Source organism: Xiphophorus maculatus, chromosome 18, assembly GCF_002775205.1.
Source record: "Xiphophorus maculatus strain JP 163 A chromosome 18, X_maculatus-5.0-male, whole genome shotgun sequence".
Lineage (NCBI taxonomy): Eukaryota > Metazoa > Chordata > Actinopteri > Cyprinodontiformes > Poeciliidae > Xiphophorus > Xiphophorus maculatus.
Window position 1 is genome coordinate 30635317 of NC_036460.1, and position 22274 is coordinate 30657590.

Consider the following 22274-nt stretch of genomic DNA (forward strand, 5'->3'; position numbering starts at 1 on the left):
TTTTTATGCTTAAGTAAACCTGCAACCAAGAGAAGGTTTTATGTGTTTACAACTAAGATCAGTGTTGAAATATAATATATTCCATTGAACCTGTTTTGTTTTTAGTGTATCTAACTACATTGCTCTTGTCGTTGATACCGGAAAGCAATCTGCTGAGAATAACACTTCAGATTAAATAGTACTGTTACTATGGATAACTAGACCACATACATTAATCACGTCTAATTCATATCACCAGGGTTTTGTTGCTTAGTTAATGTACTGTGCAGAAAAAATTATTTCGAGTTTGCAATACATAAATCCATAATGTAACTTTCTTTTATTTATATTGCTGTAAATGGTTTTGTTAGGGCAATTGGTTTGCATACTTTTTAAGTAAGAAATTTATAATTTTCCAGTAGACTTAGGTTATAACCTATTATGTCATTACCACGCACACTGAATTCTCCAGCTAGTCGACTCATGTAACCTGAGATATACAACTTGCCCTTATTTTAAACTTTTAAGAATATTAAGGTCCACTTGTGCACCTATAGTATAAACACTAATCGATACAAATTGCAGATACCACTAACTTTCCTTCCATTATTACAACCTTTTGTTTCATTGATTTTCTTCTTCATTGTCAATTTATTCAACCCATGGGGACACAGTTAAGTCTTAACTTGTTTCTCTTCATTAAGTAAATCCACATTCATTCAGACATATAAATAAAATGTCAAAAGCATCACTGAGCACTAAGCCTGAACCAAAATGACATTATAACTGCTGTTTTCACAGCAATGTTAGAATTTGTCCTTTAAACTTACATGTCCAGGTATGTTAATCAGTTTCACATATGAACCTCCAAATGTTTTGTTTGTTAACTCATGTTTAACATGAGCATCTGATTATCATCCTTGTAATTTGAGAACTGATGAAATGTTGCATGAAATGAATGATATAATTATATTCCTCTACACCCCCAAAGATCCTCTTCTGTATTTAAAAAATCCAGGGTGGCACCCAATATCGTAACGTTCCCGACTGGTACATGTCCATAAAAATACGGCCCACTCTGTGAAACATTGAGGGTTTCGCCGTCTCTTCGGGTGTGTCTTCTGGGCTCTCTGCTCTTTGTGGATCATCATTGTCTTTTTCTGCCACCCTGGATTTTATTCTCTCGTGCTCTGTCTTCAGAGCTACCATTTCTTTATTCAGCTCTTTATTTTGTCTTTTAAGCCAGTCCAGTTCTTTATTCTTTTCTTTCAAATCATCCGCAAATTTTTTTTTCAGTGCTACTTGTTTCTGCTCCAGTGTCATTCTATATCTCAACAGCTCACTATAATCGCGTTTAATTTGCTGTTCTGATGAGTTTGCTTTGTCCAATTGTGAACTAAGTTTTCTTATCTGGTTCCTGTAGTACTCGTTTGATTCCACAAGGATGTTGCTCTTCGCTTGCCATCTGCTTGCTTTGTCATTTCGGTTGAGGCGCTCGAGTTTTTTCCTGAGACTTTCCACAGTTTTCAGCAGCTGCTCGTTCTCTTCTTGCAGCATCTCATTTCTCTCAAAATAGTCTATAATTCTTCTCCAAAGCTGCTGGACGACATGTTTGGCATCACTAAAGAGACTCCCTGCGTTTACTGGCTGCCCTCACAGAGGAGCAGAGAGACACACCACAGCTTTTACACTGATTTTAAACGTTTTTCTTTTTGTTGCCTTGTAAACTCAAACTTCAGCGTATTTTGTTTGAATTTTAATGAGCATAATTGTAAAGTTTAAGCAGAAAGATTTTTTGAAACAATTTTTCATTATAAATATTTGAAAAGTGTGGCATTCTGATATTATAAAATAAAACTCGGCCAATTGCTTTTTTATTTCTCGATTTGTTAAAACGTAATAAATCCACTGCGAAAACACAAACCCTGACCGAGTACTATTGGTCCAGTTTTTTAGTACATGAAGTAAGACAAAACTAACTTACAAGTAATTTTTCAGCAAGATAGGAGCTTTTTAAAGTAAATAATTCCTTAATATAAATTTTTTAAAAGTATTAGTTCCACTGACAGATTATACTTTTAACAAGATATTTTTCCCACAAGTGAAATAATCTGCCAGTCAAACTAATACTTTTTAAAATCAATGCTAAGGAATTATTAACTTAAAACAATATCCTCTGTTGTGTGTAAAAGTTACTTGTAACAGACAAAATACAGATAAAAAGTAAAAACAAAGTGCAGTACTAACTGGTGTGTCAAACCAGAAGTCAAGGACATCAAAATTACTGGCAAAATAAAACACATTCAGATTTGATATATATAAAAATTCCCTTCTCACCCACTGCGGGTGGTTCTTATCCTCTGAGCTCGGGTCCTCTACCAGAGGCCTGGGAGCTTGAGGGTCCTGCGCAGTATCTTGGCTGTGCCAAGGACTGCACATTTCTGGACTGAGATGTCTGATGTTGTTCCTGGGATCTGTTGTAGCCATTGGTCCAGTTTGGGGGTGACTGCCCCGAGGGCCCCGATGACCACAGGCACCACTGTGGTCTTCACCTTCCAGGCCCTCTCCAGTTCCTCCCTGAGGCCCTGGTATTTCTCTAGTTTCTCGTGCTCCTTTTTCCTGATGTTGCAGTCACTTGGTATTGCTACATCTACCACAACGGCTTTCCTCTGTTGTTTATCCACTACGACAATGTCTGGTTGGTTCGCCATTACCATTTTGTCTGTCTGGATCTGGAAGTCCCACAGGATCTTAGCTCTGGCGTTCTCCGCCACCTTTCGGGGTGTTTCCCACTTTGATCTCGGGGTTTCCAGTCCATATTCTGCACAGATGTTTCTGTACACTACGCCTGCAACTTGGTTATGTCGTTCCATGTACGCTTTCCCTGCCAGTATCTTGCACCCTGCTGTTATGTGCTGGACTGTCTCAGGGGCCTCCTTGCACAACCTGCACCTTGGGTCTTGTCTGGTGTGGTATATCTGGGCCTCTATTGCTCTGGTGTTTAGGGCCTGTTCCTGGGCGGCCAGGATGAGGGCCTCTGTGCTGTCCTTGAGTCCAGCTTTTTCCAGCCATTGGTAGGATTTACTGATATCAGCCACTTGGGTTATTTGCTGGTGGTACATCCCATGTAGGGGCTTGTCCTCCCATGATGGTATCTCTGGCACCTCAACCTCCGTTCCCTGTTGTCTGAGACATTCACTGAGCACATTGTCTGTTGAGGCTTTGTCCCTGATGTATTTATGGATCTTAGTTGTTTCGTCCTGGACTGTGGTTCTCACACTCACTAGTCCTCTGCCTCCTTCCTTGCGGCTCGTGTACAGTCTCAGGGTGCTGGATTTGGGATGGAACCCTCCATGCATTGTTAGTAGTTTTCTAGTCTTAATATCCGTGGCTTTTATCTCCTCCTTTGGCCAGCTAATTATTCCAGCAGGGTATCTGATTACTGGCAGGGCATAGCTGTTTATCGCACGGATTTTGTTCTTGCCATTGAGCTGGCTTCTCAGGACTTGCCTTATTCGTTGGAGGTATTTAGCTGTGGCTCCTTTTCTTGTGACCTCATCGAGGTTGCCATTTGCTTGTGGTATACCTAGGTACTTGTAACTGTCCTCTATGTCTGCTATTGTTCCTTCTGGGAGTGAGACCTCTTCTGTGCGGATGACCTTCCCCCTCTTTGTGATCAGCCGACCACACTTCTCTAGTCCGAATGACATCCCAATGTCCGTGCTGTAGATCCTGGTGGTGTGGATCAGTGAGTCGATGTCTCGCTCACTCTTGGCATACAGCTTGATGTCATCCATGTAGAGAAGGTGACTGATGTTGGCCCCATTTTTGAGTCGGTATCCGTAGCCAGTCTTGTTGATAATTTGGCTGAGGGGGTTCAGGCCTATGCAGAACAGTAGCGGGGACAGAGCATCTCCTTGGTATATGCCACATTTGATGGACACTTGTGCAAGTGGTTTGCAGTTGGCTTCAAGGGTGGTTTTCCACAGCCTCATCGAGTTTGCAATGAAGGCTCTCAGAGTCCTGTTGATGTTATACATCTCTAAGCATTCAATGATCCAAGTATGCGGCATTGAGTCATAGGCTTTCTTGTAATCAATCCAAGCCATGCACAGGTTGGTGTGTCGGGTTTTGCAGTCTCGGGCAACTGTGCGGTCTACGAGGAGTTGGTGTTTGGCTCCTCTGCTAGATACCTTTCTGTGCCGTGCTCATGTGTTTATCCATGTGTTTGCTTATCTTGGCCGCTATGATGCCTGACATGAGCTTCCATGTTGTGGAGAGGCAGGTTATTGGTCGGTAGTTGGGTGGGACTGGACCCTTTGATGGATCCTTCTGGATTAGGATTGTCCGCCCTTCAGTTAACCATTCAGGGTGAGTCCCACTTTGTAGCAGCTGGTTCATTTGGCCTGCCAGTCGCTCATGGAGGGCAGTGAGTTTCTTTAGCCAGTAGGCATGGATCATGTCAGGCCCTGGTGGTGCTGTCCAGTTTTTCATACCTGAGACTCTTTCTTGGACATCTGTCACAGTGATGGTTACCAAGGCTTGCTCAGGGAGGTTATTATGGTCCTCTCGTAGCGAGATCAACCACTGTGCATTGCTGTTGTGGGACGCCTCCCTTTCCCATATGCCTTTCCAGTATTGTTCAGTCTCCAGCCTTGGTGGGTCTACTCTGTTGTTATTACCCTGCCATTGAGAGTACACCTTAGCTGGTTGAGTGGAGAAGAGACGGTTAATCCTTCTGGATTCATTCTCCCTTGTGTATCTCTTTAGGCGGCTGGCCAAGGCTTGGAGCCTCTGTTTGGCAGTCTCAAGTACTTCAGGTATGGGCATCTGCCTGTACTTTCTGGGTACTGGTCTTTTCATTGTACCCTTGTGGAGCTCTGACAATTGGCTCACTTCCCTCCTTGTTACCTTGATTTTAGCCTCTAACCGTCTTTTCCATGGTGGGTATTGGGTCTCATGGCTGCTCTTATAGCCAAGTGTCTCAAGGATCACTGATGCTGAGTTGTAGATCAGCTCATTGGTTTCTGTTATGGTGTTGGTAGGGATTGTTCTCAATGCTGCATTCACATTCTCAATGATCTCTGATGGTACTTCACTCAGCCGTTGTAATTGGCGCCGAGGAGGTCTGGTTGTCCGGGTCGTGATTTTCTCTCTCACGACCCGAATGAGAGAGAATTCTCTCATTGGGTGGCTTTCTCTCTCTCTCTCTCTCTCTCTCTCTCTCTCTCTCTCTCTCTCTATATATATATATATATATATATATATATATATATATATATATATATATATATATATATATATATTTATATATATATATATATATATATATATATATATGATTTAAATAACTGTAAATGTCCACATCTCTAATGAGTAAATCAACAGATTTGCAGCAGAAAGTCTCTTAGCAGACATTTTTACCATGTCTCTATAATAAAGTATTAGAAAATTCACACAAAAAATTCTCTATTACGGCAAAATCTAACAGACAAAAACATGTTTTAAAAATGCACAGAAAGGATTTGGGTGTTTTTAAAACAGATTTGCTTTTTTTTTTTTCAAAGAACTTGGACTATTATCAATTATTGAAGCTGGAAAACAACTTAAAAACTCAATTCAACAGCTAACACCATCAAAGGTCGTTCATTCAAGCCTCAGTGTCGTTTTACTGTAGACCTGCAGTGGTTTTTCTTTTTACACTGATGATTTAAGTAGTCACAGTTTCATTTGTTTGGGCTACACATAATAACCTAAAGAAGGAATCAATTGGCATTAATAAGCTTTAATTAATGATAATTGTATTTAATCAGTCTGGTTACATGTGCTTAAACCAAAGATGTAAAGAAAACCAAAAACACTGAATGGGGGTCTACACAAGAGTTATTTTCATCAATAATAGACAACTGATCAAGTTTTAAACTAATACGTAGAAAATACTTTTTTGAAGAAAAATACAACTCTTTTCCGGAACATCTGAACCCAACATGTTTAACTTTTACAGAGACAAAAACATCTGGCTCGTGTCTCGCCTAAGTTTAAACAAAAGCCTTCATTAGCCTTCATGTGTTTTTTTTAAAGGCTGATCTTAGCTGAAAGTACACAAAGTAGGATAATGATGATGTGAGGGAGAACCGTGGCTTTAATCCTGAAGTGAACAAAAGCATTGAGGATGATATATGTGTCACCAAATGAGTTTGTACCCAGTCATGAGCAGGAGGGTTGAAAAGCATGGGTGATCGCCACATAAGAAGTCTGGTACCGTCAAACCACCACGCAGTTTTGGTCACTGTAGTGCTTTCAGATGAGTCGGAGGTCGTCTCCCACTCCACATAAATGTGGACAGCATAGAGTGTGAGTCCTTAAAGTAATTTAGACTGGGACAGGAAGGTAGCAAAGAGAAAAGAAAGCTGATTTGTGGCAAAATGTTTATTTTAACTGAGAAGTCACGTGATCTCTCGATTCTGACCAGTTCTGCAGTTCCGAGATAACAACATGAACGATATTGTTGTGTTTCACATTTGCAGGCCTAAAAATGTACCTTTCTGTCTCTTTCTCTCAGTATTTGGTAATATGGAACCACTCAGTCACTTTGGTATACAATCAAAGAATATCAGTAAGTGTGTTTTCAGATGGGAGAAGGACTGCAGTTTATCTGTCTCTCAACTCTATGTTGTAAATGGTAGAATAATTCTGTAACATACTGAGTCATTTGTTTATTGTTAATTCAAAGCTTAAATTTAAAGTTTGTTTTGTTGTAAACTTGTATGTCTGGTTTGTGGCAGAAAAAATGATTCTAACAAAACCCAACTAGCTTTTGCATTCTTTGATTCATTTATCCATTTCTTTTCCCGGAGCTGTTTGGACAAAGCATGGCTTCTGTGGTTGTCGTTCTGCATGCCGAGCTGTGGAAACATTTGTTCTGTTTATCATTTACCAGATGAAGACCCGACATCTTTTCTTCGGAGGCTGTTCCTGTCACATAGGCCATCAGCATGTTTTATGTGATTTGCTGCGGCAGTCCTGATGTTTTCTATGAGCATGCTACCGAATATCTGCTCTGTGTAAAGATGAGTTTGCTGAATCTGTGGCTATAGCTGCTAATCACATCTCCTCTTCCTGACCAGCTTACCACTGGGACACGTCTGACTGGATGCCCAGCACGAGGCTGCCCGACACTGAGGAAGTGCAGACCTTCAGGTCACCGTCGGACAGCGACACGGTTGGCTTGGACTCGTCTCTGGGTGGCCCAACTCATGAGCTGGAGTCTGATTACTACCTGGGAGGTTATGATGTTGATAGTGACTACCCACTTCCACACGAGGAAGAGTTCCTGAGCCACGAGCAGCTCCCACCTCTGCTGCCAGGCAGCGAGGACTGCCCTGAACCCTGCACACCACTGCTGTCCAATGTGCCCGTTTCCAAAGAGACCGTCCAGAACACAAGCAGCATAAGACATCCGGACTGCAGGCCTCACTTCCACCCCAGCCAGTATCTGCCCTCTCACCAGCTACCCACTGGGAATGTACACCACAGGCACACCACTACACCAGTGGATCAGGCATCTCCAGTAAACGGGGACGCAGCTGCCTCGTTAAATATGCACCCATCAGTGGGTACAGAATCAATGTGTCATTTGTCGACAACCTGTGTGCTGGACTCCGAACATGGCAGCCACTGTGACGGCCTGAGCGAGGTTCGCCGAGGGGTGACCATTATCACTGACTCACAACAGCAGACTGAAGTGTGATTATGTGACTAACAGTTTGTAGAGAAGCCCCAAAAGAACAGTGCAGTGCTACTGAGATAAAAGGTCTTGCAGGAAGTCATGCTTCAGTAACGCAGAACAGGAAGGACTTTAAAAACACATGGCACAATTACTGTCCTTCTGTCCAGTCGGACTCAGAAATGGACGTCTGTGTTGGGGAACTGAGATGTTTGTGTTTTGATTCTGAAACATCTGTCTATGCCTGTATTTTTGTTTTTAACTCTTTCTTGAGAAGTGACTTTTTTTTGTTTGTTTGTGATGAAGCGATCTTGAACATGCCCCTAAAACTACTGACCTGATTAAGGTTTGTTTCCTCTGCAGCTTGTTGGAAAGCACAGCAGCGAAGTGTGATTTCAGGAAGGAAACGGCTTGTTGTCGTTTGTCTCATGACGGCACTGACTTTTTTTAATATATCAACAGTGGAGGCAAATTGTTAGTGTGAAGAAAAAAATGGTCTGCTGGCAGCTGTTCCACAGAAAAGAAGAAAGATTAAAGTTTTTATTAGACAGAAGACAAAGTGACTTCAGAGTGGGCATCCTATTAAACTAGAACATCTTTGTGCGTATTTAACATGGTTAGCACTTCTAAACAACAGGCTCTGTGGTAAATATAACCCAATTTGCTCTGAGATCTTCAGGACGCTGCAAATTCGACATGTTTTCTGACTGGTTGATCTACCAAAATACTACATGAAGACATTTTTTTACTAAAAGCATTGAGCTTGTTGCTCCTCTGCAGAGCGGCGAAGATGGTCGGCAGACACCTCTCCTCAGCTGGTGTCTCTTTACATCCCAAACATTTCTGAATGTGTACATGTGTTCATGTCTTGAGTTTGATCAGACTGCTCCTCCTGCATCACCCTGACTGATCCTCTGCTTCACGTTGCAGAAATCTGACAAACCAACGCATGATGCATCAGAAACTACTGAGGAAAACTCCTGATTCAGGGCGTGAGCTTACACTCTCAGTATCAAATCTGCAGCAAGCAGTGAGTGGTTAACTGAGCTGCCAGAATCAGACATGAAAGTTGATGTTGGATCAGATCGCTTCTGTTGAGAAGTTTTACAATCGTCTGGCAATTTACTTGTACATGATAACGGAAGAGGAATAAGAACATTTAGAGAGGCTTCAATGTACAGATGCACTAAAAAACATTTTCAAGAAAAAGCATAATGGACAAAGATGTAAGAATCAACATATTTTTGTGTACAGTAAGAGTAATGATGGGGTAAAGATACGGGTTGGAATAAAACCTCATTCAGGACGGATACCAAACGTTTGTTGAACCTCACTTCCCAGTGACCACTATGTTATGTCCAATAGTTTTCTTATGGAATGTATTTGCTCTTATAGTTTTCTTTATCGGAGAACAAAACTCATACCTCAAGTCAAGTCACTTTGGCCCTGAAACTGCAATGCACTCCAACATTCCACTGCCAACATCATGTTTCCCCATTGCACATAACAGGAGTTTTTGTATCCCTTGTGAAATGTAGCAAGGACAAAGTCCTAATAACTTTTCCGTTTGTAGTCCATCAGTGTATAGAACATTTTGAGGGGAGCAACTGAGCCAAACATGGCATAAGGTTTGGACAGGTTTGTGTGATATCCACTAAAGCTCTTCTAGAATCCCTAGAACCTGAAATGAACACAGCAAAGACTGAGAGTCCTTCATGTGGCTCCATAATGGCTGAGGACACAGAGGATCCATCAGGTTGAACAAAATGCTTGTGTTTTATGTTTTTGGAAAGATGTTTGTACAGTGTACATAGCTGACTGTTCAAATGGAGATTTTGTAGATATAACATTGCAGTTCTGAGCTGCCTTTGGTCTTTCGGTGTTTTGTTGGACTTTTATGCGAATGTGTCAAACCTGGAATATCAACTATTTCTTAATGATCTCTCCTCTGCCGTTTACGCTATGCTAAGTACTTTTTGCAATGTTTTTTAATTCAAGATGAATGTCATTTTAAGATGATTAATTAACTGTGAACAGTGTTACATTCAGAGAACAAATCTGTAAATATAAATACATTTAGTTCTGTTACAACATGACTACGGTTGTAAGGAGTCGTTTTGTACATGCCTTTGTAAGTTGAATGCTTATATTGGTTCATTTATTTCCTTCTTTCTGAGGACAGACAGCGTGAAAACTGCCTGTAACTGGCATACGTTTAAATAAACCAATAACTGCAATGCCTTTTCCAGGTCTGATTAACAAAAACAAAAACACACAAACAGAAGAGGCCAGTGTGACAGCACATTAACGGTCAGCGTCGGTCATTACTGGATCTTGTGATGTTTTAGCAGGAGCCTATTGCAGCAGCGGGCAACATGTTGGGTGGACCATCCCAGTCTACCACCATCCATATCTACACCTGTGATAACTGACATTAGAATTTTTTTTAAAATAACGTTAATATAGTTAAAAAACATAATCATAACAAAAATATAAGCCACTTTCAAATCTTGGTTACTAATGTCAGACAAAAATAGAAGAGAAAATGTCAGAATTTTGAGGAAACATTCAGGTCAGAACTGATTTAAACTGATTGTGCAGAGAGGTTTCTGTTCGAAGGGCAGTTTAGTTATGTAACCAACTTCAGTCATTGATTCTTCTCAGAACTTTGTACCTGATAGTACAGAGAATGATTACAATAACTTTTGGTCAATAATGAAGAAAAAAAAATCAGTTTGGACTTCCCAGTTGTAATTTTCCAGTTTCCTGAAGGTTTCTGTTCGTGTTCATGCGGAGTCAGTTTTCCTACACATATCGTCACCTTGAACTCACCATTATCACTAAAGACTTTCCAGTCTTAATTAGAATAACAAAACCAGAACCTAAACTCAAAGGAATTCCAGTGTTTGGTTATACAGGAATGATTAGAAATGTTTGTAAAAATGTTTTAGACGAGTCATTTCAACCATTTTTTATAAAAGGTCTTTATTTAAACAAGAAGGTTGTAGGAACTCCATACATTCACAGATATTTGGAAACATCAGAATGCATCTCTGGGAGGCAGAACTGAGTTTACCCATTAACAAATATATAAAACATGTCTGCTTTGAATAGGCCATATTACTGCAAACTATTAGAACCGCCGAACCATTTTGGGAAAAAAAAATAAGGCAAAAAGAAAACCTTTGGCATTTGCAAAATCAGGATGAGTCTGATCATCACTAAATACTACTAAAACACCAGGAATACTCTGAGGAAACTTTCACTTCACTTTTCCTTTTTCACATCTTATGAGCAAGAAGCTTTTTGTTTTTTTTTTGTCCCAGAGGTGCTAATTTCTCCCACCTCTTAAGAGTTTTGCTTGATTTGTCAGCAGTTTTCGTGGTGGATCTGGATCCTGTTTGGGCGGCAGGTATTGCTTTAGTAGTACAGACGTGATTGTAGCAGGACTGCCATGGACCACCTGATGCATACAGTAAAGGTTGAACAATAAGACATGTGGCCGACGTTTTCACATAACAACAAAACGACCAAAGTAAAAGAATTTACAAATGTACAAAACCCAAACCAGAAGAAGCATGATTTAGGAAAAACTTGAAAGAAACCTCTGGACTCAGAGTGGACATTTCTAGTTTACTGGAAACAAACTGGATTATCAGATAAAGTGGAAATGTAATCTGCAGAGTGGCAGCATGGCTCCTCCCAGAGAGGAAACAACTGATATGTTGATGTACAAAACTTCTATTAAAATGAATACTGATGATTTTAGAGAGGATCAGCATCTGCACCCGTCATCAGTAATCAATTCTAGGTTCAAACAGCCGATACTCTGAAGCCTCTGATACTCGGTTCAAACCAGCAGATGTTTGTTGCGTTGAAGGTGATTGAGTCAGAACGTTCTGACCTGTGAAGTGGCTCGTTCTGGGATTAGAACCAACATGGCTTGAAGAGCAGAAACAAAGTGATGATAGGATCACCAACGCTGTAGTGTTTAGAATCCAGATGCTGCGATTGAAATACTGCCAGGAAAAAACACCCAAACTTATTTTTTTTAAAAGATCTTAAACTTTCCAGTGTGCATGTAGATGAGAAGTGTGGCGTTTGTTTTCCAGGGTCTGTGTGGTGGTGTGGACAGAAGCCGATAGCTCCACGCCGCAGACAAAAAATTAGAGATGACAGACATTCAAAGCAAGCACCACTGCAAGGCCTCTTCTTTAAGTGCATCAGCCATTTCAAGTTAGAGCAGAGCAGGAGTCGCTGCAGCTGGTGGAACCGGACCTCCACGTTTCTGAGCAGCAGACGGACACTGAAGAGAGAGGGCGAGCAGAAACATCCCGACTCGAAGGCGCAGCACCGCGCCAGTACGGTCAGCTTCTAATAAATATGTACAACATAGAATGCTGAAGGATCGACTCAGACGTGGCTCAGAGTTATCAGCAAACCTGAACGCATCTCTGTTAAACTGCATCACTGGGTTTCCTCAGTGAACGGAGGATCTAGAAGTGTTGTGTTTTCTTTTTTTTTTCCTTTTTTTTTTTTTTTTTTAAATAAGGTATTCATTGGTTAGTCCGTGTGCTGAGCTGTAGAGGGGCCTCAGATCACTCTGTAGGTCAGATAGTCCTGGAGTGGAGTAGGGATGGCTAAAGCCTCCACCTGCTGGGTGGTCAGCACCCTCCGGAGGGCCATCCTGCACATGTGCTGCAGACTGGCGATGCTGCGGGGAGCCTCCCAGAAGTGGACACTTCCATCACGAGTCCTGAAAACAAATTAGACAGTTGAGCCCGGAAAAGAAAGAAAAAAGGCAGAAGAGTTGACAGCAGAGAGTCAGTGTTCTGGTCTCACCCAGCAGCAAGGACACTTCCTTCTGCAGAAAAGGCACAGCAGAGGCCATTCGATAAGGAGGCTATTGCCTGAGGAGCCCTTTCCTCGATACTCCAGAAACGAACAAACCTGGGCAGAGAACAAAGAGCCTGCAGTCAGAGCTGCACTTTGGATAAAACACTGCAGATCAGATACCTCAAACCACATGGAGAAGAAAAACTTTGAGCACTAGAAACAACCCATCAGGCAGGATGTTGTGGATATGTCCAACAGACTCAGCTAAAAATAGCTAGAAAATAAAAAAACTTAGGTATGTGATGAGAGACTGAAAATAGATTTCATAAAAACTGGAAATATTTTATGATTTTTTTTAATAAACCCTCAACAAAGGTCCAGGAATAGCAGACCTTTGACATTTTGGCTGAGCAGTGGTTCCATAAACCTTGACGTTGGTTTTTGCATGGTCTTGCAGTATTTACAGGGATGTTGGTTGGGTTTCTTTTTTCTTCTTCCTTGTTGGAATTGTGATTTTATTTTTATATAATGTGAAAAGCATAATAAATATATTAGGCATCTAAAAGTAGCTAGAAAAGATGCAGAACATTCTACACCCTGAGAAGCATCAACAAACATTTTTGCCATCATTTTTATTCCTACAACTGCTCTCTGGAGTTCTTTACATATCAAGTGAATGACTCTTCTGCACTAGCCACCATCCCTCCTTGTGCTTCTCGTTTTGACCTCAACATGGTTAGAGGCAACAGCTCAGCCATGTGACTGATCCAGTCTGTGTGTTCTGGTCTCCTCTCAGTGATGCTTCTCTTTCATTCTGTCCTTACCTGTCATCAGTAATGCTGGCGATGTGGCGGCCATCGGGGCAGAAACTCACAGAGCGAACCCAGCGGTCATTTGCCCCTCCAGCAAAAATGGGTGATGGAGGCGGGAAGAGATGGCTGTGGAGGAAGACAGTGGGACTTAACTGTTGAGATTTGCATGAATGAGTTTGTGGTTATGAGTGTAATGGTTCATAACGACAACATGCTAACTGGTATAAAACTAAATGTTGGTTCCAGTTGTTCTGGGTCGGGTTCTAGATTTGTACAATATAAAGCTAAATGTTGGTTCTCCATGTTTAGTCTTGTTCTGGGTTGTTAAGTAGATCTTAAGTTTGTTCTAGATTTGTAAACTAACAGGAGTTTCTCCAGGTCTTGTTCCGATATTAAAAGTAGAAAACTAAATGTTGGTCTAAAGGAATAACTACTCCACAGTTTATAAAAGTAATGAACTAAGAAGTTCCCTGTTCTAAATGTTGGTCTAAAGTAATGAGTACTCCACAATTTCTAAAAGTAGTAAACAAAACAGACAGACGGGGGAAAGAAATGACACATCAGGGAAAATGTGCACAGGTAACAACATTTCAGATATAAACCACAAACCAGCGAACGGCGGTGTGTGTTCCTACCCCAGCTCCAGGAGGATGGTGGCCTTGTGGTGATCCCACACAATGACCCGGGTGTCATAAGAAGCCGTGGCCAGCAGCGCGCCATCAGGTGAAAACTCACAGGATACCACATCGTTATGATGCCCCTCCAGCTTCCGGATCAACGTGAACTTATCCATGTTCCATATGAACACCTGCGCGTTAAAGCGGGGAGTTGTTATAACTTAGAAAATGAGCTGGAGAGTCACTGGAGGCGACACGGTACATTTCTCAACAACTACCAATTAAATCAAGCAACACAAATTACAGCAGGAATAAACAAGGTTTGCTCAGTGCCACTGTAATACACAGGAGAACTTTACTTTCAGTAGTAATTACACTATATACACTAAACATTCTAGTTAATCTAGAAATGACAGTAGGGTATTACTTTAGTTAATAAACTTTAAAAATACTTTGGGAAAAAAAAACGCAAGTGGAAAAAAGAAAAACAAACAGTAACTTAAGGGAACAAAATGACTCCACTGGTTTCTCCTTTCAGAGTTTTAGCTCAGAGCTTACAAAAGGCTCGCGCCTCCAACAGGAGCCTACGAAGAGAGAGATACTGCAAGAGAAGAGCATATTTTATGGCCAAAGGTCTGATACCTCTGGCAAAGTACACATTACATTCACTTCCACACACGTCCAACAGAATCAAGCAGTGGCTGGATCCTGAACTCTGTTAGGTCTTTGTATGGTTGCAGCTTATTGGTAAACTAGGCTGAAAAAATGCTGCAAATGCTGATTGATTTCTATTAAAATGACCTGAAAATGAATACATGAGACACTTTGGAGACGGTTCCTCTCTCTCTTGTTCCTCTTTTCTTGTTTTTGCTGAATCAGTGAAAACTGCATTTAACTGCAAATATTCAAAATGGTTTTTTTGTTGTTCATCTGGTGCTGCTAACAGCAACAGATCTGCAGTGTTTTCTGTAAAGCCAGAACTGGTCTTGGCCTTCTGCAGTGGAAGTGCAGAAGGCCAGTGAGACTGAAACTAGCCGAATCAGGACAGCAGCTGCAGTAACAGGTGCTGGAAGGTGTTGGCTAATGCTTCCTGAGAGGCGTGGCAGCTGGGCGGGAACTCGGATGCGCTCCATTACTTTGCCAGCGGCAGCAGAACACTGTAGCGTGCGCTACAAATCAAACATTTCAACTGACAGATAGAAATAAGAGGAACTATTGTGAGCAGATGGAATATGGAGCTAATCAGAGATGAGGGGCGGAGGGGTCGAGCAGCAGGAATACAGGCCTACTTTACCACCAGCTGAATGAAATTGACATTTTTTAAAGTGAAATGTCCAAAAAATAAATAGAGGAGGTAGACAGACACAGAGCAGCACCTACGTACAGATTGACCTTGGGGTCAGGTGCCAGGTGGCCCTGGCCAAGCCTTTGTGAACTGTGCGTCCATGGTTTACACCGGCTGCTCAAATGTCAGCGCGGCGCTCCTTTCAAAACCAATCACACACTGAGCTCTGCCACCACCTGTGACAGGAAGAGCAAGACACACACTGTAGGGACACAGAGCCTAACAGAACTGCTACCAACCTTATCTGCTCTAACACTGGAAACAAGTTCAGTCATGGTGGCTACGCTGCTGACTGCACATCCACAAACAGAGCTTACTTCAACATGTCATTACAAATTACTTTTAATGTAATGTAGGCTCTTTATGAGCAAATATATTTAATTTTCTTTTTTTTTTTACATCAGAAGATTTTTTTATATTTTTTTACAATTTCCTCAATGTTGTCATTTAAAAAAACCCTGATCCTAGCAATCTGTCTGCTCTGTTGCTTCATAAATAAGTACAAGCTCTGTCAGGTTACAAGAAGCTAGATAACCAATGACACTGAGCAGATTTATCTTGGGTGTAAATGAAGGGGAAGAAAGCTGGAAACTTTACCAATTACAATACTGATTGAAGATAATCACAAGCAGCTGCACAAAGATTCATGCTAAAACCTCCACAGAGGAAGAAAGATGAAGACGTACTGCTTTGCCTGCGCCGACCGAGCACAGGATGGACGAGTCGGGAGAGAAGGAGCTGCAGTGCACCCAGTTCTGATGTCCGCGCAGGACCTTCACCATGTTACCTGGCAGACATGACGGCAAAAAGTTCAGTTTGGCACAGAGCAGCCAGCTCACTCATACAGGAAACGGTCAATTCAGCTCATTTACAGACAGTTTAGACTTCAGGCAGCCAAATGATGATGTCATCATTATGTTATCCTTGTGATCCTACATCCTTTAGTGGAAGACCGTTTGGATTTGGTCCAGTTCTGTCTGGTGCTTTCCTCAACTTTCCAGCCCAGATTCAAATGGTTCATGTTTAGCTACATACAGCAGGTCAGCTTTTCAAAAACTCCACAGAACTAGTCCACAGAAAATCTGGCAGGGCAGGGTTTGGTTTTACAAACGCCACAGCAGTCTGTGCTCCAACGGGCAGCTGCACCACTCACCATCGTCTTTAAGGTCCCACACACGCAGGGTCTTATCTCTGGATGCAGACACCAGCATGAGGCTGCCGTCGGGAGCAAAGGTCAAGTCTCTCACGACGTCAGTGTGGTCCATCAGATTCAGCAACAGCTTTCCTGCAAACATTAGAACACAAGAAGCCAGTGAGTTAGAGCCGACCGGTGCAGGACGTGTTCATACAGAAATATGCATCAGCTACAGCAGGATCAGATCTGCATGAAGAAGAAACAAGCAGCGATGGCTACAGGAAGAGAAAGATACTCATCCTCTAAAGCTACTTAAAAAAAATCCAACTTTTTGTTCACTAATATTTTGAGGAAAATAATTCTGTTAGATGAAGATGTTTTTTTTATTATTATTATTTATTTATTTTATAAAGTCATTATAGCTGCTGGTGTTTTGGGCAAACAATGTTAAAGGGTACTATTATGCTTCCTTGAACAATCTAGGATGTGTCTGTGGGCTACTAGTCATTACATCATTACATATTTTTGTACAAAATAATTCAGAGATTTCACTGGTCAGGTGTGTTTATCTTGAGCTCCTTTCAGAATGAGCAGTTTTAGAATGTGTTCACACCAGCCCTGTTTAGTCTGCTTTGATCAAACTCTAGTTTGTTTGTCTAGGAGGTCCTGTTGGTTTGAGAAGGTGTGAATGCATAATCAAACTCTGGCCTACAAGAGGCCAAAGGCCTGGCCTTCCATTACAGTGAACTTTGGTGCGATTCGAATTCATATGTGGATTCAAGAGAACCAGAGACCGAACCGAGTCTGTCAGCTGTGGAAACACCCTGGTCACTTTAGATCAGGGGTGGGCAGTCCTGGTCCTCGAGGGAAAGTGTCCTGCAATTCCTAGATGTCTCCCTGGTCCAACACACTTGAATCCAACAGCTAAATCGCCTCCTCAGAACAGTCGAGTTCTCCAGAGTCCTGCTAATGACCTCATTATTTGACTCAGGTGTGTTGAAGTAGAGATGCATCTAAAAGTTGCAGGAAACCGGCCCTCCAGGCCTGGAGTTGCCCACCCCTGCTTTAGATCCAAACATGAACCCAACACAATGTGTACACTGATTCATGTGAAAATGGCTGCAAACTAATACCCAATGGTAACACCATCCATCTCTGACCCAGAGTCAAAACCAGAAACAGAAGTGGAGCCTCCTGCTCAAACACAGCAGTGGTTTCTGTACGGTGAGTCAACAACAAAACTCTGGTCTTTTCTATGAGCCATTGTTCAGCCCCTGCAGTGGTAAAACCAGCTCAACCAACTCTGCTGGGATTGCTGAGTTACAGGGTGGTGCCCACCAATTGTGACTCAATAATCGAGAGGTTTTTGAAAAAGTTTTTTGTGAGACACCAAGAAAACATTAAGTTATTGCCAGAAAATGGCTGGGTGGTATTTTGAAGTGCTTGGGCTGTTTCTAGGAGCATTAGGGACCCAAATGGAAGAACAAAACATGCAAAAAGTGAATTTCATATACCGGTACTAAGTCCTGGTTAAGCAAACCGATCTGACCATGGAGGTCAGATCTTACATTTTGTTTCCACCATGATGGTCTATTCTGATAATTACTTGCTGAAGACAGAAACACATAGTAACCCCAGTCTGCACTCACCAGAGTAAACGTCCCAAATCTTGATGCGGCCATTGTTGAGACCTGTTGCCAGCAGCAACTGGTCCTGACCAAACTTGAACCGGTGCCACTCGATGTTGACACAGCGGCTCTGTTTTTCTGGCACGGAGGAGCCAAAGGCCAGGCCCCACACTATGTCCCCACAATCTATCGTGTGTTCGCGAGGTTCATCAGCCAGTGGGATGGTAACACCTCCATCACTGTTTTGACGGGACAAATGGCGCGGGCTTGTTGGGTTGGTACCTTCTTCACCAGCACTCAGAGAACTAAACCAAATTCAAAAAGCAAGAAATTGTTAGACGGTATAAGCATAAAGACAACCATTTTAAGACCAAATGCCTTTTGATTTTATGAGTCTGAGCAGGTTTACTGTGAAGTGCTGCTACAGTGTGAGCTCACCAGTAACAAGGTTGAGCTGTTGGATCAACATTGACCTATTCATACTGACCATAGTACATCACTTATACTTGAAAAGTGAGCTTGTTGTTCAAAAAGCAACAACAAGCTATTATATATTAGTCTAGTGAAGCTCAGGGTGTTTGGTAAAGAAGCCCAGCAGCACTTATTACCTGCTGAGCAGAAAGCCATTTAGATCCAACATAAACTTCTGCGCTGTGTCTGCTTTGAACAAGTTCACATCAAGGTTGGTGTGCTTAGTTTAGGTGCTTGAGAGCTACTGTTTTTATTGGTTCTTTACATGAACTTCTAATATCAGCGGGATCTTAGAAAACGTGCAGAAAATTAAACTATTTCTATCAGGCGTGTTAAAGCAGGGAAAACAACAACAGCTTGCCAGATATTTGGAGTAACTACAATACTTACAAGCTCTTCAAGCATTTATTCCAAGGGATGAGCCTGACAATGCGATGTCCCTGAGACCAAGCAAAGTAGGAACCATTTGGTGCAAAGGCTACAGTCCAGGCCTCACGCCCAGACTTCTGGTCAAAGGGAGCAACAGGGACCAGGAGTTCACCAATGAACTTAGCCTTGTCTGGAAGAAAGAAAACAGGTTTCATTATTGAATATGGTGACACACATGCCAGTCTATAAACAAACAGCCTGAAAGTAGCACACGGCTAAAATGGGCAGGGGACACATACACACACAAAAAGCAGGCTGCCACACCCCTCATACCTGCCAATCAAGTGAACACTGAGGACATAAATAGAATGATCTGTAGATACACAACAACCAGGGGAAGATTTCCAGTGAACTGAAGTCAATTACATAAACTAAACTGTTGATAAGAGGCTGACAGACACCAATACATACGGTCCAGCAAGCTATGACCAGCACAGTTCACATATCTGTGTATAGACTCACTAAAATGTACTTCCCTAATGTCAACATTTACTGGCGTGACATTATAAAAAGACAAAAATAAACAAACAAAAAACCCCGCTTTGATTGGCTAAATATACACAGAACCCATTTCGGGTAAAGGTCAACTCTTAGTGGTGGACAAATGTTAACATTGTGAGGGATTCCCTATCAGAACAGAGCATGTTATCTCTGTGTGCTGGGTCAGCCTGCTGTGTGAGCGCAGTGTTTGCACGGCTACGTGCTCACCACCAAATGCAACATGGAGGCCGCCGCTGGGTGTGAGCAGTGAGGGGCCAACGCGACCCTCATTTAAGATCGATTAAAAAAAAGAAACAGAACGTCCCTTTCTGCGATGGTTTCAATGTTTTGTTTCGTTCACATTAAGGAGGTATAGACAAATACATAGAAATGGCTAACATCACAAAATATAACTATACATATTTAATCTCAAATTAATTTAGTGTTTTGCAACGAGATTACAGCATGACTGAGTGATTTCCATCAGAGCAAATTGCGTAAAACACTGAAACCCGGACATTTTACAAGCATTGTGAGGACAGGCCAAGGCCATGAATCACTGTGGCAGTGGCTCGATAAACAAACTCGGCACGCCTTTACAGAACGATGTAAACAGAACATTTGGAAATCCTACGAGGGTTGGCAGAGGTTTGAAAACCCCAAAACTCACTGGATATTTAGCTTACATTTAAATGCAAACTGACACCAGCTGTAATGTGTCTGTCTACCCCGCACAACACAAGCAATGAGCAATGCGAACATTATTTAAGAAACTACAACTTCACTAAACATTTTATCATATGTCGACATGTTCATTAAGCCTTTTACAGAATATATTGATCAAATAAACTAAAGCTGAAACAGTTCCGCATTTTCATAAACGCTTCTGCGTAACACTGTCCTGAGTTAAATAGAGCCACAAACTACTTACCTAGATCATTTTCATTTACACAATCTGGGAAGCTGGCCATCTAAATTAGGGCACCGACCGAAGGGAAAAAAGCTGAACAAGAACCACAAAAAGAAACTTTGTAAAGAAAAAATATAAAAATTAAACTGGTACAAATGCTGAACGACGCCTTTCTCCACAGTCACCAAAGTTAACTGAATCCTTCCGCCAATGGAGCGCGAGAATGTAGTCCTCGGCTAAAAAAAACAGTCCCTGTTAAGCTGACGAAGAAATGTACTTTGACAGACAATAAGACGTGGACGTCTTCACTCACATCAAGATGAATTATGTCCAACGATTAAAGAACGTAGCTGCTGTTTCATACAGGAATGCCTAAATTGGAAATGGCACTTTATTTATTTGAAGGATTGGCTATGAATGTCCAGGGAGGGAGGATTTTTACGTCACCGCGGTTGCCATAGTGGCACTAATAGCACCTCCCCTTTTTTCTACAACTTTATTTCACCGTTTGAGGTGGTTACAAAATGTCGCGACAATCAGATAACCGACAGCAGCAAAATAAACATGTATGAAACATTAACATGTGCAACACTTGTAAAAAAAAAAAAAAAGTGTTGCACATGTGGGAGAAAGTCTGACAAACATCAAAACAAGAGAAAATTCAGTTTTAAGTAGAGTTACATAAATAGCTAAAGCTCAGAAAGAGACATAAAAAACTTAAAGAATCCAGATTCTAACAAAGCAAAACACAACATAAATTGTACATCTACGCTTTCTTCTGAGATGGAGAGGATCTATCCAAAACTTCTTTGTTGAAAAACTGAGATACCATCAACAATTAGGGCCTATGTATGATTATTTTTTCTTCACAATCAAGTTTACTAATTGCAGTGTGACTCATAAGTGTTTTTGGTTGCAAATCCATGACATTATAACGAATAATTTCAAACTTTACCACCTTCAGTGCGACACATTTTTGTACAACTTAGTTGATTTATTGAATAAGTAATAATCAACTTCAGAAATTTGCTTAAACCAAATATGTGTCCATCTATTTCTGTTCTACACCTGCTACATAGAATAAAATAGAAATACCTGTATTCTAGTGTTACCTACTAACAAAGGTAAAAGTTTTACCTTTGTTCGGGTAAAAGGTAAAAGTTTACTATAAATTTGCCTTGTATTTTAAAGGCAAATTTACAAGGCAAAAAAAATGGTTCCAGTATTAAAATTGCATACTCATATTCAAAGAAATGTGCAACACATTAGAATAGAAAATGTGCAAAATGTATATTTCTGTATTTAAAAAACAAGAGTGGACTTGCTTACAAGAAAAGGAAAACTTCTTAAGTTTGTTGGGACCCGCAATGGGTTGAGGGAGCATCCTAGCAGGGAGCCTCATCAGAAAGGCCCAGAGCTGGTCTTCCTGATGAGCTTATAACTGCTTTGTCTTAGATGCAGATGTTTACAGATGCATACAGAAAATGAGTCATAAAAGGTTTCAGTACTCCAAAATACCTCATGGTTCTCTTCAGGTAGACCCTAACCTGACCTTTTCATTGAAATGACTCCAATCTAGGTTAACACGCAGGTACTTTTAAGAGTCTTCTATTTCAACCAGGGTCAGTGAGGTGAGTCTGCACCTCCAGAAATCCACCACCAGTTCCTTGGTATTCCCCATGTCGAGCCAGAACCAGTCCACGAAATCCTGAGTCCAAATTATTAGAATATTCTGTTTGTTATGGTGCAGATTAAATATATACTCTGAAACCATCTCACCCACAGATTTCCTCTCCAGCTGAGATACAGCCGGTGATTTATTTAGGTAGCAACTAGAACTGAATAAATGATTTTGCCAGTAAGCTGCATCAAACAGACAAAATTGTTGTCCAATTCAGTTATAAAT

The 22274-nt window shown here is 41.4% G+C and overlaps 2 protein-coding genes across 8 annotated transcripts in view; one reads left to right on the top strand and one right to left on the bottom strand.

The window, feature by feature from the left end:
* The window catches only part of fat3 (FAT atypical cadherin 3), a 70931-nt gene extending 60989 nt beyond the window's left edge, over positions 1 to 9942 (top strand). For 4 of the 6 annotated variants that reach the window (XM_014471896.2, XM_023350700.1, XM_023350698.1 and 1 more), the window contains one exon: positions 7107 to 9942. In XM_014471896.2, coding sequence (XP_014327382.1) covers positions 7107 to 7729 — 623 coding nt within the window. In that variant the 3' untranslated portion in view covers positions 7730 to 9942. Of the gene's footprint in view, positions 1 to 6541; positions 6596 to 7106 lie in introns of all 6 variants that reach the window. The other 2 variants (XM_023350697.1, XM_023350699.1) reach the window with 1 other exon arrangement.
* A 729-nt stretch (positions 9943 to 10671) lies between these two features.
* On the bottom strand, positions 10672 to 20780 carry wsb1 (WD repeat and SOCS box containing 1). Of its 2 annotated transcripts, XM_023351242.1 has the most exons (10): positions 20682 to 20779; positions 20390 to 20604; positions 18940 to 19108; positions 18100 to 18383; positions 16469 to 16600; positions 16002 to 16102; positions 13989 to 14161; positions 13366 to 13479; positions 12548 to 12655; positions 10672 to 12461 (listed from the first exon to the last, which is right to left on the bottom strand). In XM_023351242.1, the coding sequence occupies exons 2-10, from the start codon at positions 20427 to 20429 to the stop codon at positions 12299 to 12301; spliced, it is 1284 nt and encodes a 427-aa protein (XP_023207010.1). In that variant the 5' UTR covers positions 20430 to 20604; positions 20682 to 20779; the 3' UTR covers positions 10672 to 12298. The 2 variants fall into 2 exon arrangements, with proteins under 2 accessions (XP_023207010.1, XP_005807530.1); XM_005807473.3 differs by having other exon boundaries at positions 20390 to 20780.
* Positions 20781 to 22274: the final 1494 nt, after the last annotated feature.